Source organism: Moschus berezovskii, chromosome 15 (assembly GCF_049115385.1).
Source record: "Moschus berezovskii isolate FMDL1 chromosome 15, NW_MosBer_1.0, whole genome shotgun sequence".
NCBI classification, from domain to species: Eukaryota; Metazoa; Chordata; class Mammalia; order Artiodactyla; family Moschidae; genus Moschus; species Moschus berezovskii.
Window position 1 is genome coordinate 2,582,322 of NC_142474.1, and position 19,617 is coordinate 2,601,938.

Below are 19,617 nucleotides of genomic sequence, written 5' to 3' on the forward strand. Positions count from 1 at the left end.
GCTGGAAAGTCATCATTTCTTGGGGGATGCTGTGTCTTTAGGCAGTGACAATGCAGCTGAGCCTTTGGAAAATTGCAAATAGTGACTGCATTGAGCACTAGCATTTGGGGTGATCAGGAGCGAAGGAAAGCATGGTCAGCCAGGGAAAGAACTTTCCAGATCCCAGAGATGAAGGCTCGGATGCCTCTCTGTGATGAATCTGTTTGGCCACAGGGTGGTATAATTTTCCTAGCAGAAAAAAATTTTTTTTCATTGCAAGGACAATTTATAATCATCAAAAACAAGTGAAACATGGTTTTGATTAAAACAGCCTGTTGGCTCAATAATTTCTGTAATTTTAAAAACATCCTTAATGCAGAAGAAGAACACGTCGATGTCAGGAATGGCCTGGGGCCCCATTACAACAGCAACCGAATAAATAAGGAAAAGAATTGTGAGGCCATAAAAACAAAATGAAGCTAATGTTTCAAATTTTGACAATTATGAATTCTTCCTCTAAGAAGACATTAAAAAATGTCCAGGCACTGTTAGATAAAATACAAAGAGGATAATTCTTACATGGATGAGTTTGCAGTTTTCCCAAGGGGTAAAGCATGCCTTTAAAGGAAAACCCTGAATTAGGACGTTGATTCCTCCTTAAATCCAGCAATTGGATGGACTCATGCAGACAGACAAACTTGGTTCTTGATCGTTTCTTTGTAAACTCAGATCTAATTCTTTCATAAGCTATTGAAAGAAAATGATCAGGAAAAAAAATTACAAGCATAATTTTTTTTTTCTATACAAAAGAATCCCCATTGTGGGCCAGTTTGGTAGGAAACAGAAACAAGCAAATATAACAAAATCTGTGTTCATACATGGCAATATAGTTAGTATATACAAATATGTACAGTATAAAAATGTACGGAAGGCTGCTGTGCTCAGCCATCCAAGCTGCATTTTACACAAGGAAAACAGCCTGGATTTTTTCCCTAGTATACAGGCAAATGGAGTATATACAGCATGCAGGTTATAGAAAATTAGTGCGCTTGCATGGGAACATTCTATAGGTATGCTTGCAGTCATTTTTCTTTGAAAATGACTAGTCTGCTTTCCTAATATAAAGACGTGTTTGCCTTTCTTCGCTGGCAAACACTTTCCTTCAGAGCAAGGTTGAATTCTCCCAACTCACTAGGCCCTACCTCCCCTGCTGCCAGTTCCAAAAGAAAAAAAATGTCTGGGAGTAACAGGGGATAAATATATAACACAAACATGGTCGATGCCGAATTCTGAAAAACCCACGCATGCTCTGCAGAGTAAGAACTGGTTGACCAGTATGAAGGTTGTGTATGATCAACTACCCTCTTGATTTTTAAGGTGTTTGGAAGTTTCTGATTTACGCCGATGGTGCCTGGCTGTTAGGAGTCAAAGTCAGAAGGGATTAGAAAGACACCAGCGTATCAGAGACCAAAAAGTAGATTGTATCCCCAGATATTATGACATTTAAGAACCCTGAGCCAAACAAGAATGGTTGCGTATGTCAGCTTTTTCTGACTTGCGTGCACATTCTGCATCTGATGTATTATAAGCCAAAACATTATCCTGCAAAACTGGAATGTTTCTGTTGCGTTGATTTCCATGCAGAATGAAAATAGTTTTTACATCTTCTCCACAGATTGGTTGAGCTTAGTGTATTTAAAACAAAATATACATACACATTTATAATTCCTGAATGTTATCTGGGTCATTTAGAAAGTGAATACATTGCTGTACAAAGTCTTCATATTTGAGATATAATCGTATGATTGCTCAAGTTCTGTAAATATAAGCCTTTGCCTGGGGACTGAGATCCAAATGTAGGTTTCAGGTCCAAGATAATTTAGTAAATGCATTGAAATTCATTTTCTGGAGGGGTTGAAGGGAGTGGTAGGGTTTTCTATTTAAAAAAAATTTTTTTAAGTAATGCATTTGTTAGAATTTTTCAACTTCTCCTGGGGTTCTCACAAAAGAGTTATTATTTGTACTTCCAAAAGCAGTCTTAAGCAAATAAACATTGTAGAAGGGCTGTGAGTATTTAATGTTTTTTTTTTTTTTCAATCAGGTTGCTTTTTTTAAAAGGCCTAAATGATCATCATATGGCTATTGGTAAAATCATTTGTATGCTGAGAGGTGTCAGATCAGGGTGCCTTTACTTATAGGAGCCATTTTACTTGGAATATATTTTTCCAATGGAAATGGACAAAGTTCTGTTGCAGAAATAACGTTCCACCTGGTACTAGCATTTTAAAACAGTCCTCTTCTAATCCATAAAACATTTCTAGTTTTCCCTGAAGCTTTGGGCTGCCTTGCGCATGAATAATTTTGGAGAAACACCCACGCCTGTTAGCCCATTGTTCATGAAGTATTGGAAGATTAACTAGAGCCTGGAAATTGTGTATCTGCGTCTGCTTCTGAATCTGTCACAGGAAACCAAAGGAGATAAGTGGCTTTTACTTTGGATGAAGAGGTAAAATTCCCCCATAGAAATTCTAAAGATGATTCACAAGTTTCAAAATGTTTAATGCTTCCCTACAATGGAAACATGTCTCTCTGTCTGTGGGGATGGAGATCTGGGTCTCTTTCTCCTGCTCAATCTTTGTCTAAAAGTGTTTTGTGGATATTTTGAGAAAGTGCCACATATAGGAAGGGAGAAAATGAAATTAGCATTTTAACATCTCACAGGGGAAAAAAATAAATGGAAAGATCACTTGTGTGTTTTGTTTTTTTTTTTTTGCCAAATGCATGTTCAAAATAGATACCACTTTTTTGTTCTTTAGAACTACATGTGTATATTTGTGTGTTTAAAGCCTTCAACATATTTCCTTATTATTATTATTTCAGCATTCATCAGTACTCTTCGATTCTTGTTGCAGAGAATAGAAGATAATGAGAAAGTGACATTTTTTTGTTTTTTTTTTTAACAAAAAATATTTAACAAACTTGAAAAATGAAACCCAGTGAAAAAGATTTGCAAGCAGTCACATAACCTAGGGAATGACAGATGGGAAAGACACAGAATGCAAGCACCTTTTAAGGCCTTGTAATCTTTGGATTTACTGTGAAAAGTTTCAGAAAATTGTAGAGTCTTACTGTGGCACTGTCCATAGGCCCTGGAAAACTACAGTGAAAGTAAAATATATTCATGGATACACACACGTGTGCATGCACACTCACTGTTTAGTCAGAGTTATCTAAATGCCTCCCCAAATGTCATTTCATTTGTTTGTTTTCAGCATTTCCACTCAATTCAGTGGCTTGTGTCTGTGACATTAATTATGAAAGACTCCAACAACCGAGCAGGCACAGGGGGTGAGGTTTAAGAAATCTAGTTATGACCTTAAATTCTGTGGGGAATGTCTGGACTATTCAATTTATTTTATGATTATAGTCTGCTTTTAGGCCATGACCTATTTTTAAACTATTTCCTCTCTGTATACTTCTCAGAAGGTGAATTTCCTATTCGGAAAGGTTATTATTTGGAAAAACAGGTATAAAATGCAAATAGCACGAGGGGAGTTGGACCCTAATTTAGCTCCTCATGCGGGTATCTGGTGTCAACCACCTTTAGGTGCTGCTGTAAACACCGGAGGACCATAATGTTGTGTGAACTGTTCACTTTGTATCCCATAGCACCTAGGAGAGTGTTGTGCATACAATAAATGCCTGATAATATCATTAAAAATTTTTTTGGCTGCACCATCCGGCATACAAGTTCTTAATTCCCTGACTAGGGATCAAACCCGCATTGGGAGCACAGAGTCTGAACTACTGGACTGTCAGGGAAATCCCAGCAGATGCCTGCTAATATTTGTTAGTCAATTTGCTGAATAAATTGTATTTCCTCTTCTGTCTTCTGCTTCCAGTGTCTTGTTACATGCTGTACATTTGGTGAATTTGTTGAACAACAAAATGGGGCCAAATGCATAAAACTGAAGTAGTCATATATGATTTTTTCAATAGACATTTCAGTTTGTAGCCTGTGGGTTGTCTTAGCTAGAAGGAGGGAAGGGAAGGAAAAGTGATCTCCTGCCCTCTCTGATACCAAGGGTTGGGGACAGAATGGAGATCCTTGGGTGTAGTTTGCATGATATTTGCCCATCATTTTTCTGTCCATCGAATGTTTCAGTTTATCAGCACTTTATTTATTTATAGAAAGAGGAAAAGAATGGTATGAAAGCAGATAAAAACATTCTCCTGAGTTCTTGTTGTTTTTTCCCCCTCCAGAAGGAAGTTTCTAGAAGCTTTCCAGGGCTTGCCAAATGAAGACAGTTCTGGTCTCTAGGAATATACTGAGCTCTGTGTGCATCTCACAAAAAGAGCCCAGATCTTGTTTCCTAAGGAGAGCATTGGCAGCTGTCCCTCAGCAGTGACATTTATGGTTACCAAGCAACGACTCATGAGTCTTAACCAAATTTATAAATATTTTTGTCCCTTGCCTCCCACCCACCCCTCCACAGAAATTGCGCTAACAAAACTGTATAGATGATGTGTTGAAGCAGATGATTTATTTCTTTCTTAGAAGGGAAACAATTTCCATTGTCTTCCCCAAGTTGGAGAAAGAGCTCAAGAATCTGCTTTGGGACGGTTTAGACAGAATCTGAATTATATCAGTTTATCTAATAACCCTGGGTTGGAGCAGGCAATTTTTAACAGCTCCAAGAACCCCAGTGCTAATGCATTGATTTCCCTTTAATAGAATTTCGTTGTCGAAGGACAGTGTTCAGTAGAGTCCACCCTTCACTCTTAACCCATCCGAAGACTGTTCCTTTCCAGCTGAGCGCCATTCATTTCTGGTTGAATAGGTTAAGCAAAGACAGACCTCGCTGTTCTCAATTCACTTTATGATCCTCCCATCATAAAAAATAATATCAGCACCTTGCTTTTCATGTCAGAACTGCATTTGAGCCGCTATTCCCTATGCCCATGAGTAAATCCCATAAAAGCCGCCCCGTTGTACTGTTGCTATTTTTCCTTGTGGGTGATTGATTGATGGATGAGTGCTGACACTTCAATGAAGCTATTTCGACTGCCATCTCAATCCGATGATGTGAGGGGTATATTTTCTGTCCATGCCTCATTACTTCAGAATGACATTCCTGGAACTTCATTTACTTTTTCCCTCCTTCCCCGAAGCGCCATATTTTTTCCCATCTAGGTTATGCATGCCATAAAAAAAGCAATTTGCTATTATATGTGGCATAAGGGCAACACTTTCTCTAGGAGGTAAATAAGAAGTTTTTTTTTAATCCCAATGTTGAATTTAGGGATCATGTCAAAATTCCCAAAACAATTCCAACAGGCAAGCTACATGAGAAATGGTGCAGAGGATATATCTGGAGATATTTGGCTTCATTTTGTTGGTGTTAAAATATTTGACAGAGATTACCTTGGTAATTAAAGCAACAACAAAAGTGACTCTTTTGTTTCAGAATCAAATGGTTCCTAGTGTTGTGCCTAAAATAGCTTAAATATTTCACCTATAGCTGAGTAGCAGTTTACAACACAATCTAGACTTCTTTGTCCTTTGAGAATGAGAAGATTCATTGTTTAAATGCAATAACAGACTTATCTATTATAGTTTGCTTTCGGTTGTATCGAAAATGCACAACGAAACAGATCTATCTCTGCATTTCCAAACAGTGCACTAGATATACAAAGGTTTTAATAGTAAAGCATGCTCTTAGCTTTTCCAAGTTGACTTAGGACCTGATTTTAATCTGTGTAATACAGTATTCCCGTTAATAATAACGTATAATTAAGACATCCGTTAAAAATCCATAACGTTAATTTAATGGAGAAAATCTAATACAGTTCTATTGGAATTTTTACGTTAAATTAACTTTAACGGGCTTTTAATGGATGTCTTAATTAGGTCTCATTATTAACGGGAATATTCCACAAATTAAAATTGGGCCCTCAAAGTTTTAATGAAAAAAGTTGCAGGAACACATTTAAGATGGACACCCTATTTCATGCTTTCTGCTGCTTCTACAGCTAAGCTGTGTTTCCAAACCCATAAACAACAGATCCTAGAGAAAGAAATTACCACAAAAGGGTGCTGCTGAACTTTCTACCCTGCAGTGATCTCATCTTCTTATTTTTCTCTGATTCTACATCTCCCCAATTCCCCCAGTGTCCCGATTTGCAGGTCTCATATGAAGTGGTGCATGCTCAAAACTATATATTTTTTACCCAGTAAAGATAATGATAATAAAGATGCCCACTATGGCATGGGAAAAAGTCACTGGCAGCAACACGGTTAAGCCTGACTATGTGAACAACTTTCCCAGAAGATGAACATTGTTCAGAGGTTTTCTTGGCTCAAACTCTGGTTTAACTTAATAATTCTTCCACTTTGTGGTGATTAATGGCTCCCAAGTGCAAGGGCAGGACTGGGCAATCCAGGTGCAACTGTAATTGTTGCACTGAACAGAAACATTTCCTTTAGACAAACGTTCCCAGAGGGGTTATAAATAGGAAATGGACATTACCATGGAAAGTAGGCTTCCAAGCGCCTACATCGAGAGCAGCCCACTTGGACATTAAACTCTGAGGGCTTGTCCTCCCCCGCCCTTTCCTGTCAAGTGGTACAAACTGACAAAATAAGTACATCAGTGTTCTCAGTCCTTCTTTTTCTTCGGCGGCACTTTGTTTTCTTGTGACAGCAGAAAGGGGACCATGGAGACGAGGCAGCCCCGTTGCAGTTTATCAATGAAAATCTAATATTGTCCATAAGCAGAGAAGTGGAAATCAATACTTCATTTCCAAATTGTTAGTGCAGATGAAGAGAAATGGCCGGGGTGATTTTTTTTTTTTGGCAGTCTTCTTAGAGCAGGGTGTCGGGAGGAGTCACTGTCGGGAGAGCAGGGCGGTGCAGGGCAAGGGCCCGGTGTGAAGGGAATCCAGGCTGGAGAGTTGGAACTAAGGCATTTGTCCTGTAATGGGAACCAGAACAACAGAAAAGATGCATTACTTTCTGAGGAGCAGCCCGGAGGGCCATCTTGCTCACCTCTCTCGTCAGTGTTAATGTTCTGCGTGGGGTCTTAGTTAAGTCTAGTATGGTATGATCAGTGAGTGAGACAGAGAAAGCAAGCTAACTTGGGAAAAATCTTTGAAATATAACGTATGGAAGGCGTATTTGAGCACCTCTGTTTGCAGCAGCATTATTCGTCATAGCCAAAAGGTGGAAGCAACCCAAATGTCCATCATAGGATGGATGGATAAGCAAAATGGTACATCCACACAGTGGAATATTATTTAGCCTTCAAAAGGAAGGAAATCCGGTACATTCTCCAGTATGGATGCATCTTGAAGATATTATGCTAAGTGAAACTAAATCAGTCATAAAATGGTAAAATACCTCACTTGTATAAGGTACCTAGAGAAGTCAAACTCAGAGAAACACAAAGCAGAATCGTGGTTGTCAGGGGCAACCTTTGCAAGCAGGGACAGTCTTGGAGATGGATGATGGTGATGGTTGCATAACGACGTGAATGGAATGTACTCAAGGCCACTAAACTTTACACTTACCAATTGCTAAGATGGTACATGTTATGCATTTTTTTTAACCACAATTAAAAGTGAAAAAAAAAAGTACGGTTTTCTATTGTGAAGCATTTAAACAAATTAAAAAATTAACCTGCGGCCCCAGCGTCGGGATAGAGCGCCTGTTTCCTCTCTGCAGTGCTGCCTTTAGTATATCCTGGTCCCACATTCCCAGGGTTACTAGCTGTCGGTGCCACTGTGTAATGTTTTCCTCTCTGTCCTTTCTCTGGGAAGCATTGCTGTGAACAGGGGGATGGATTCTGTCACCTCTATCATCAAAGTTTACTAAACCACTCTTGGGATGGTGGACATTTAATTCGCTTCCAGTTTTATTCAATAACATTAACTGTGATGAACATCTTAAAACCATTCAATATGTTCAGATACCTTAATAGACTTGAGTTTCGGAATCAAAAGATAGCAACGTTTTTTGTGGGAAAGCGCTTTAAGATACTTAATGGGCTGAGTTTTTCTCCAGACGTGTGCTGTTTGGCTGGCTACAGGAGTGCATATAATTCCCATCAGTCCAATCTGGGTGGCATGCCTTGGTTACACGTTAGTTAGTGGTGCTCATTTTTATGAGGAAAAAACACCGAGGACCTATATTTAATTTGTCTTTTGGAAAGGGAAAATATCCAAGTTTGTAGTAGAACAACAAAGACAAGTTGAAAATTGAATGGCATTTGATGTGTGCAGAGAAATTGAGTGAGAAATAATCATAATAGACTTTATAAAAGATTCCTCAGTAAGGGAAGCATAGGACTGCAATTCTAGCGACCAGTGTCATATACCTACCAGATGCCAGATGCTTTGCATCCACTACCACTAACCCTTCAAACAACTCTGTTTTAAAAATGAGAGAGGAGAAGTCTCAAAGAGCTTAGTGACTTGTCTGAAGTCCCACAACTAATGAAAAGCAGTGGGTGGCTTTAAATCGAGGCAGTCCCACTCAGAAGCTTCCATTCCTCACTCAGGGGAAGGAATCACTTCCCTCTGTCCCTGTTTGTACTGCAGATACGAAGGGGCCCAGCAGTCTTTGGTCTGAACCCACCTGCTCCCAGCCGGTCTGGAAACGTGAAGGAGGATGGTCACATGGTTGGAGGAAGAGAGATGAGTCAAATAAAAGAAAGCAGAGGCTAGAAACTGCAACGGCATGGGGCGGTGCTGGTGGCAAAGAATCCGCCTGCCAGGGCAGGAGACACAGGAGACGCGGCTTCGATCCCTGGGTCAGGAAGATCCCTTGGAGTAGGAAGTGGCAGCCCACTCCAGTAGTCTTGGAAAATTCTATGGGCAGAGGAGCCTGGCGGGCTACAGTCCATGGGGTCGCAAAGAGTCGGACACAACTGAGCGACTGGGAACAGCACGTGTTCTACAGGAGAAGGCGGGGGAAGCGAGAGGAACAGAGAGGAAAGCGGAGGGTAAACTGTCTTTCCTAGAGTGAGCGCCTCACGTCGTGAGGCAGGGAGGTGGCTTCACACACAGCCTGTCTGTGGTCCTTGCTTTCTCCTCCCTGACCTTGATGCTTGTGTGATACCAGTTTTAGAGAACCTTATTCCATCTATCACTGCCTTGGACCAGCTCCAGATCTGATGAACCCCCAAACTTCTCTGCCTGGATTTCTCTTAGGTCAAAATTTGTTCTGGGAAGGGGAGCAGGGAGAAAGGGAAAAAAAAATGTTTTTACTACAGTCGCCTTCTTGGGAATTCATAGTACACATTAACGTATTAAAGGCTCTGAGAAGTCCTGCAATTAAAGCCCAACCCAATCCAACATAATATACCTTTCTTTGACCTAGGGCTTCCCACATTCGTCTGATAACCCTTCTCTTCCCTGTCAAATACTCACAAGTGTATGTGAGTGTCATTTTCTGGAAAATACTTTCATGACAGACTCTTGTGTGGAAACAAATGAAGTTGTTTAGTTCCTGAGATCTCAGTCCCGACCTTGTTATTGACTTTCTGTAACTCTTTGCTCAGGTTTCTTGGCTTTGGGGCCTCAGCATGAAAGGATCCAGCTGTCCTGATAACCTGACATTTTCCGCGTATCTAGTCTATGCTACCCCTCTGAGATCCATGCCTTACCTCGTGTCCACTTCATGATGCTGCAGTGCAGGAGATACTAACGTCTACACCTTCCAGCCTAGGAAAGGGGGGTTTAGAGAGGTGAAACTGCTGACCTGCAGCCAGCTGGCTGGTAGTAGGAGAAAGGGTATCCAGATTCAGATTTTTCTGGTCTCTTAAACCCTGCTTCTTATCTTGCCTGTGATCAGTTGGTACTGTCTTAAAATGTGAAACACTAGCATTATTAATAATTTACAGGCATTTCCCCAAAAGTGTCTGTACAGTTATTCAGTTAAATTCCAGATATGAGTGCCTTCTATTAAAACCTGACTATGATGCTATTTCTATCTGAGAGATCTCATATCCCACCACAACTGATGGAAGAGAATTCTTTCAGAAGGTCGGTTTTCTATACTGTAAGAGAATGATAAAAAGGAGACCTGAATAGCGGGCCACTTTGGGACAAGATACTCTTTCTGGTTTTTTTTTTTTTTTAAAGAATTTCCTATCTTAAAAGAAAAGAAACTCTTTTTCCGTCTAGGTCTAAAGATGAGACCTGGCAGAAATTAAAACTAGAAAATGAAAAGAAAGGGGATGAGAACGTATGCGGTTACTTTTTTTCCTGTTCAGAAAAAATTGTGTAGAATGAGTGAAGAACAAAGAAGCAAATACTCTTGGTTGCCTTTCAAATGATGCCTGCGTGCTAAGTTGCTTCAGTTGTGTCTGGCTCTTTGCGACCCCATGGACTGTAGCCCGCCAGGCTCCTCTGCCCATGGAATTCTCTGGGCAAGAACACTGGAGTGGGCTGTCATTTCCTCCTCCGTTTCAAATGGAAGTTGAGGCCAAGTTTTGCTGCTGCGTGAGTTTTTTGCCTTAATATGTTCAGCTAATACTATAAAAATAAACCATAAATAAATAAAAATTGTAATTATATATGGAAAAAGTCACTGGCAGTGTTCATTAAGTAGAGTTTGTGAGGGAGAGCCAGGCGAAAAGATGCAATTATTTTTGTATTAATACAGAGCCATCAGCAGATGTGTAGAATTACATACACTGTAGTTTAATTTGGCCACACCGGAATCCTGCACTCCCCCGGCAAGTCACTCTGGTTGGCTCTGCCTTTTCTCTGTGCCCTTGCTGGGGGCCTCCTGCCTTCTTTTTTCTCTACTCTGTGCTATGCTTAGTCAATCAGTCATGTCCAACTCTTTGCGACCCCATGAACTGCAGCCCACCAGGCTCCTCTGTCCATGGGGATTCTCTAGACAAGAACTGTGGAGTGGGTTGTCATGCCCTCCTCTAGGGGATCTTCCTGACCCAGTGACTGAACCCAGGTTTCCCGCTTTGCAGGTGGATTCTTTGCCATCAGAGCCACCAGGGAAGCCCCCTGTTCTTCTCAGAGCTGCATTATTGTCTGAAAAGGGTGTTTTGGGATTGCTACCCTGAGCGCTTCATGGTTAGGGACCAAGAACACCAGACATCTGGCAGGGGTTGGGACAGATTCTCCCAAAGGAGTAATGACCTTCATCTTGCACCATTTTTGAAGACTCTGGTGGTTGGGATTGCCCCTGTTTGGCACTGTTTACATTTTGGGCCAGATAGTTCCTCGTTGTGGGGGACTGCCCTGGGCATTGTAGGGCTGTGAGCAGCATCCCTGGCCCCTACCCGCCAGGTTTTGGTTGCATTCCCATTCACCCTCGAGTTGTGACAACCCCAAATATCTCTGCTGCTAAGTCACTTCAGTCGTGCCTGACTCTGTGCGACCCCATAGACGGAAGCCCACCAGGCTCCCCCGTCCCTGGGATTCTCCAGGCAAGAATACTGGAGTGGGTTGCCATTTCCTTCTCCAAATATCTCTAGACTTTGCCAAATGTCCCTTTGGAGGGGGGCAACATTATCACCGTCTAGTCAAGGCTATAGTTTTTGCAGTGGTCATGTATGGATGTGAGAGTTGGACTGTGAAGTAGGCTGATCGCCGAAGAATTGATGCTTTTGAACTGTGGTGCTGGAGAAGACTCTTGAGAGTCCCTTGGACTGCAAGGAGATCCAACCAGTCCATTCTAAAGGAGATCAATCCTGGGTGTTCACTGGAAGGACTGATGCTAAAGCTGAAACTGCAATACTTTGGCCACCTCATGAGACGAGTTGACTCACTGGAAAAGACTCTGATGCTGGGAAAGGTTGGGGGCGCGAGGAGAAGGGGACGACAGAGAATGAGATGGCTGGATGGCATCACCGACTCGATGGACATGAGTTTGAGTGAACTCCAGGAGTTGGTGATGGACAGGGAGGCCTGGCGTGCTGTGATTCATGGGGTCGCAAAGAGTCAGACACGACTGAGCGACTGAACTGAACACTATGACTGATTCAGAACCTCTGACCTAGTGGAAAACAATTCTATCATTTGAGCTTAGAACCTCAATCCATTGTACGACTGGCGTCTGGACGTCTCTGCGTGAATAACTCACAGGCGCCTGAAAGGTCACTTTTCCCCACCCCGATCCTGTTTCCTCTCCAGCTTCTGTCTTCCTGGGAAATGGAACCGGAAACTGCTCAGTGTTCGCGCTGGAAAGCGGGGTCATCCTTGACAGCTCGTCATAACCTGCCTCCCGAGGTCCATGTCCATCTTCACCCCGCGTCCGCGTCCGAGCCTGCGCACCTTTCCGCGATGACTGGGGCCCTCTCACTGGCTTCTGTCGCCCTCTCTGTGTCCTGGGTCGTCTCCCATGAGCGAGTACAGTGAGCTCGCGAAGACTGAGGTCAGACTGAGGCGGTCCCCCCGCCGCCGCCGCGCTCACGCGCCTTCAGTGTCCCCGCGCGCCCAGGAGGAAACCTGGTTTTCTAAGATTTCCGGCCTGATCGTCTCGCCGTCTGTCCCGCCTCAGCTGGGTCTGCACGCCTTCGTGGTGTGTCCCGAGAGTCCTGGCCTTTCATTTTTTGGTGATTTCATAGTTTCTGTATTTCTCTTCGGCTGTGCTGGCCTTCGTTGCTGCGTGGGCTTTCTCTAGCGGGGGCTGCTCTCTGCTCCCCCGTGCACGGCACGGGCTCCGACTGCACTGCCTTTTCCTGCAGGGGAGCCCGGGCTGCAGGGCGCGTGGCTTCAGCAGGACGTGGGCTCAGCGGTTGTGTGTCCGGGCTCCACAGCAGGGTGCAGGAGCTTAGTTGCTCTGAGGCATGTGGGATCTTCCCGGATCAGGGATGGAGTCTGTGTCTCCTGAATTGGCAGGCGGATTCTTTACCACCGAATCACCAGGGAAGCCGCAACTCTGGCCTTCTGACGGTATCTGAAACGTACCTCCTTGTCTTTCCGTATGTTCTTGCCTCCACCTAGAACTCTGTCTTCTTATTCTTTGTTTGGCTAGCACCTTCTCACCCTTGAAGTCTTCGTTTAAATGTCATTTCCTCAGAGAAGTTTCCTCCTACCCACTGAACTTGGTGCAGTTCGTTCGTTATAATATCGAACATTTTATGTTGTCCTTCTGGGACGATGTCCGTTACCTACATCATCATATACATAAATTTTAATTCACATATATGTGTCCACCTCCCACTCTGGCTTATAAACCCTAGGAATGTGGGGACTGTGTGCATTGCGTACATCGGTATCTCAAGTATGTTAGCTGATGTCCGGCACATGGTAAGTACTTGATAATATTTGTTGAGCAAATGAATTTTGAGAGGCAATAATTTGAAGTCTTTCTCTTCAAACATGAAAAAGAAATTTTAAAATATTTACACTAAAACAATACGATAGAAAAAAAAAATACGGATTTACCTGGAACCTTTCTTCTTGAATTCTGTGAAAGAGACCATGTAAAGAAAAACAGAGAACTGACTAAAAAATTAGTTTAAGAAAATATAAATGGACATCAAGAGGATTTGCCACCTGTTTGGTACTTTCAACTTCAAAGAATAATTTATTCTGCTATTTTGAACCAATTTGTGTGTGTGCTTAGTTGCTCAGTTGTGTCTGACTCTTTGGGACCCTGTGGACTGTAGCCTGACAGGCTCCTCTGTCCATGGGATGTTTCAGGCAAAAATACTGGTGTGGGTTGCCATTTCCTTCTCCAGGGGATCTTCCTGACCCTGGGATCAAACTCTTGTCTCTTGGGTCTCATGCATTGCAGGCATATTCTTTTACCACTGTACCACCTGGGAAGCCCCGTTTTGAAGCAATTTACATTTTTCAAAGTACGGTTGTAAATATATTCTCCGCTGAAATATATAGGCTAGATATTAGTAGCCACAAAGATAAAGAGTTTAAGTAATTTGCTCCCATGGGGATTAAATGATGGGGTTAGGACACCTGAATCCTAATTCAGGGCTTCCTGAAACTATTTGATTGAAACCCAGGGCGGATTCATGTCAATGTATGGCATAACCAATACAATAGTGTAAAGTAATTAGCCTCCAATTAAAATAAATGAAAAAAAAAGAAAATGAAAAAAAAATGAGATATAAATGCTAAAGATATGTGAACTGTTTTATTAAAAAAGACTGACAAGGAGGCCAGGTAGAAATGGAGACAAGTGGTTTTAACTGTGTAATCCAGGGATCAGTTACTATTTTTTTTATAGTAATAGTAGTTACTATTATTTTTCACATTGATTTTACAATTTGAAAGTCCAGATTGGCTTACCTACATTGATGAATTTCATCATTAGCGCTTCATCTAATTTTTCCTAAGAGAAAACTGTGTGCAGAAACCCTTAAACTTTGGTGGACCAATTTCAAGTCTTTGAATAAAAGATAATTGCTCAAATGTATTGAACACATTTTTTACGACAGACACAACTTCATGTGAGTAGGTGGGTAATATTTTAAAAGTACCATCTGATGTAGTCTTGCCTTGTATTAATGTCTTTCTTCCATGCAGTTTTCCAGCCATGGAAAACGGAGACCCAGACTGGCTGGGAAAGGGAGGTCACAGAAGCAACTAGAGATACGAGGAAGCGTCTGAACTTCTGAATGGTGAGAATGACTTTTTGTGTTGTTTAGTCACTCAATCGTGTCTGACTCTTTTGTGACCCCATGTACTGTACCTCGCCAGGCTCTGTGGTCCATGGGACTTCCCAGGCAAGGGAAATCTTGAGAGGTTGCCATTTCCTTCTCCAGGGATCTTCCCGACCCAGGGGTTGAACCCACATTCTCCCCCATCTCTCTCATTGGCAGGCAGATTCTTTACTGCTGAGTTGGCTGTGACTGTTAATTTTAGGCCCACCACTTATGCATTATTTTCATTAACTATTTTAATTACCCAATGGGGTATCCAGTATTACAGAGGAAGAAAACTGGTTTAAATAATTGACATCACTTATGCAAGGTGACATGGTAATAAGTGGAATCGGATATTCCAATATTCAATAGAAATAAGTATGTTTGGTATCTCAGAGCCTTTATCTTTAACCAAGAAACTAACCATTCCCGATGTTGAATCTGTGCCCATGAGACACCACTTTTTGAAAAAATTTGTTTGTTGAAGGGGCTTGATTAGCCCCTTGAAGAAGAGGAGGCGATACTATTATTGATCATGATAGTCTCCTCCTTGGGACATCTGAATGCAGACCACATGCAGGTCAAAATCGACACACTGGAAAATCTCAACTTTTGAACTTCCTCTTTTAATGCACAACTTGTGATAAATCAACCGTGTGTCTAGAACGCGTGATGTATGCTTCATGACACAAACCAGGCTGTCAACTGTCTATAGCCTTAAAGCTGGAGGAGACTTTTCCATGTTTTTTTTTTTTAAATCAGTGTCAGGGCAAACATCTGAGTTGACCTCTATCCTATATCATCAACTTCCAGTGTCTAATGGAATGGGAAAATTAGAAATAATTTTTAAAAATAAGTTCCCTTTTGGTCTACTTAATGGGCAGCCCTTGGAATGGTTTGAAACATCTTCACCATGGTGTGTAAGGTGGCTGTGAAGGAAACGCAGGAACGAGGTGACATCTAGGAGGCCAACAACAGCAGAGATGTCGGGCGAGGGGACTCGGGGCCTCCGGGGTGGCGGGGGCTCTGTCACTAGGTGTCATCTGGCCCTGGGTTGTGTGTCAGCTTGGAAGATTTCCATAGCAGCAGAAAAGCTGTTCCTTAAAGCACACGCCTCAACTTCAGGCTACCCAAGTCGTTAAGAAGCAGAAATGAAAGAAATGGCATGAGGGTTTGCCCTCTGAAAATCTCTTGACAACTAATGATGGGATTATGAAGTCTTAACTGCCGTACAGTTATCCCTAATTATAACCAAAGTTACGTCAGTCTAAATAAAAATGATAAGGCAGAGAGAGGCAGGCTCCTCTCCCTCCCCCCAACATGCTTTTTAACATGAATCTCTTCACAGTATGATGCTTTGACAAAGCTTGGATTGAATAATTATTAAAAAGAGATGGAGCCCAGTGTTAAGCAAAACACATTTTTTTGCAGAAAGGAATGGTTGAATTTTTTTTTAACAGAAAGGAATGGTTTCAGTTTTAAATATTTGGTTCATTATGAGATGATTGGATGGCATCACCAATTGAATGGACATGAGTCTAAGCAAACTCTGAAAGATAGTGAAGGACAGGGAAGCCTGGTGTTCTACAGTCCATGGGGTCACAAAAAGTCAGACACAACTTAGCGACTGAACAACAACAAAATTACGGGACCCTCTTATTACCTTTTTTGCACTCTATCACAAAATCATGTAAGGAGTTTCTTCTAGAGAATAGGTATTGGGAAAGGTATGGCTTATTCTTAAATCCTGGTGTAGATTTTCTTTACGGAAAAGGCCAGTCTCAGAGGGGATCAAGCTTCCATTCTTGCTTTCACTGCTAGGGAACTCAGAGGCATTTCTGTGACCCAACCAACCATCTGGACAACCTCTGAAGGGAACAGTCTGTATCCATTAACTTCTTTTCATAATGTCTCTTCATTTTCCTTTGCCATTTTTATTAATTGTTTGACATTTCCATTTATTAGTTGGGTGACATTACGGGTTACCCTTTTTCTACTTAAGTTTCCATATCTGCAGAATCAGGATGAAAGAGTCTTTTACAAATGGTTCCTGGCTTATAGTAAGTGCTCAGTAAAATGTAGACTTAAAAAAATGATTTTCTTTTATGATTTTATTGCATTGCATATAATACAGTATCTTTAAATTGCTGTTGAATAATGTGCAGAATAAATAAAAAAATACATGAGTAAAATTCTGCTTATGTGTTAAAAGTAAGTAATCATTGGATCTTGGAAAATGGATTATTCCTTTCTACTGGAAACTTCAAAAACTGAGTAGAGAGAGGCTCTTTAGTTCAGGCATTAAACATATGTTGAAAAGAAATCAGTTGTCAATTCAGGTGTGAAGCTAAGAAAAGTTTTCCCCTTTTATATAAAAAGGATAAAATAGCATTTCAAAACATTTGATGTGGATATTAAGAAGACGAGAGTGGAAAGCAGTCATAACACCTACCATTTTATCCAGTGCTCATTATAAGCTCTGCACTTAACACTGATGTTGTGTTCAGTCACTCAGTCGTTTTTGACCCTTTTGTACCCCCGTGGGCTGTAGCCCACCAGGCCCCTCTGGGAAGAGCACTGGAGTGGGCTGCCATTTCCTCCTCCAGGCTGTCTTCCTGACTCAGGGATGGAACCTGCATCTCCCACATTGGTAGGTGGATTCTTTACCACTGAGCCACCAGGGACGCCCTTTTACGTTAATCCTTGACTATGGATCTCATTGTCCCAGTTTATCAACGAGAAAACAGAGGCTTGGACTGGTTAAGAACATCAAGGTCAGTTAGTAAGTAGCAGAGCAGCATTTGGACTTAGGTCTGTATGATTTCAAAGCCTGTTCTCCAGCCTGTATTTATTGCTGTCAGTGGAACTAACTAGACTCTTCTAAAGACACATTGCTCAGTAAAGCTATATCTTGAAAAATGATAAGGACTGAAAAACTGTCTGACTGTTATCATCCTTTCAGAGATAAATTAAAAGGGTGGCAAAGATCAGGAGAAAATCCTGACAATGGAAAGGGAAGACACCCCTGGTGGTTTCAGTGTTAATTATAATTTCGTGTTTGGCAATTATATATTTAACATTTGATAATTCTCATGTATGGCTGCTTTTGGTGCACGGTCATACAGGAGAGAAAGGAAGCGATTTTTCTGTACCCATTTTTATTGAGCCACATTCATATACTCCAAAAGGGCACTTAAATTGTTTGAAAGAGGTCTAGATGCTGGCAAACACCACCATAAACAACCTGGACAGCTTAAAGTCCACACCGCCAGAGACATGATTCACAATGGAACCCATCTTCTCTAAGTGGGAGCTCAGAGCCAAACGTTATTTATTACAACTAACTTAAAACTAGATGAGAGTCACTGCGTGGACACAGCTAGGGGACTTCACTGCTGCCTAAATGTGAGTTGTCCGTATTTTAGGAAGACCTTTGCAAAATGAATGTTGGAATAGTTTTTACCGCAGTGATTAGGTGTCAAGCCCAGGGCAGCACTGTTTGTGATGAGTCCACAGTGGGCAAGGAGGTGAGTGGACTGGAAACTGTGTGCAGATAACAACTCAGGCAAACCCTCCCATTTTTGAAGAAGTCTCCCTTCCTGGAATGATTATTTCGTTCACGCCCACTCTTTGTCTGAGCCTTGTGTGCTGAGTCGTGTCTGACTCTTTACGACCCCCTGGACTGTAGCCGGTCAGTCTTCTCTGTCCATGGGATTCTCCAGGCAAGAACACTGGAGTGGGTTGCCATTTCCTCCTCCAGGGGATCTTCCCGACCCAGGGGTGGAAGCCGGGTCTCTTGCTTCTCCTGCATTGGTAGTTGGATTCTTTACTGTTGTGCCACCTGAGAAGCCCTTTGTCTGAAGCTTGACTTCAATTGTTTTCTTTAATTCTTAAAATAATCTCCAAAGGTAGCTCTTATGAACCTCCTTTTCGGAGGTCAGAAAACCGAGGGACAGAGATTGAAGCAACGGGATCAAGACCACAGGCCTGGAAATGGCAGACCTGGGATTTGAACCAGGTTTTTCTGTCACCAAAAGGCCACACTGTTTCGTAATGACAACACGTTATCCTTTACTGATTTGATTGCAACGAATAGTCACCAATCCTTACAACAGATTGGGAGGATAGGAGTGATTATTTCCTGTTTACAAATGAAGAAGCAGAGCTTCAGGAGGTTAAACTGAACACCCCCCTCCCCATCGCCCACGCAAATATTTTCCAGTGAATCTGGATCAAAATTAAGATTTGTCTGGACCTCAAACCGAGTCTCTCATCTCTCTCCACCCGTGTCCTCTCTCATCTCTCTCCACCCGTGTCCTGCAAAGTACATCTGAGTGCCTGGAGATGCTGTAAGAACAACAAAGATGCTCCTTTATTCGGTTATTTACGGTTTAGACTCCGCTCGGAACTGTCCGGTCCATCCGTCCTGCAGGCTTTGTCCCCCTACCCCCGCAGTCCCCTGGGCTGGAGGCGTGCTCTTGTGCCTCCGCCTGGGTAATTCCGGTGGCACCCTCACCCACTTCTTAGATATCACGTCCCGAGAAGGGCCTTTCCTTCTCCCGGAAGCTGGATCTCCTAGTCGTCGTGCGAGGCACGTTGCTTTGTGCGAACGCGGTTTCGCGCCGGCCGCTGCCGCCGGCCTTCAGGGGCTCGGAGGGCACGGGTAGGACCGCCGTGCTCACGGGACTCGAAGGCAGCCCGGGGCTGGCCCCTGCGGTTTCGCTCCGGAAGGACACGGGAGCTCCTCACACCCCGTCCGCTGCCCCGGCCTCTGTGGGTCGGAGCCGCGGGGCTGCATGACCCCGGGAGCCCCCCTGCCTCCGCCAGACGCTGACACGGAGGCCCCGCTGCATGCCCACCACGTGATGGTGAGCAGCACCCGGCGTTTACCAACCCAGCATGGTCTTTCGTTTTGAATTCTTATTTCTTTATTTGGTCTCAGTTGCAGCATGCGAACTTTCAACTGCGGCACGTGGGCTCTAGTTCCCCGATCAGGGATTGA

General features: G+C 42.6%; 1 protein-coding gene across 2 annotated transcripts in view; it reads right to left on the reverse strand.

Moving 5' to 3' along the window:
* Nucleotides 1-4,490: 4,490 nt before the first annotated feature.
* The window catches only part of TSHZ2 (teashirt zinc finger homeobox 2), a 500,614-nt gene continuing 485,487 nt past the window's right edge, over nucleotides 4,491-19,617 (reverse strand). For both annotated transcript variants that reach the window (XM_055393838.2, XM_055393820.2), the window contains exon 3: nucleotides 4,491-6,953. In XM_055393838.2, the coding sequence (XP_055249813.1) occupies nucleotides 6,952-6,953 (2 nt within the window). In that variant the 3' untranslated portion in view covers nucleotides 4,491-6,951. The remainder of the gene's footprint in view (nucleotides 6,954-19,617) is intronic.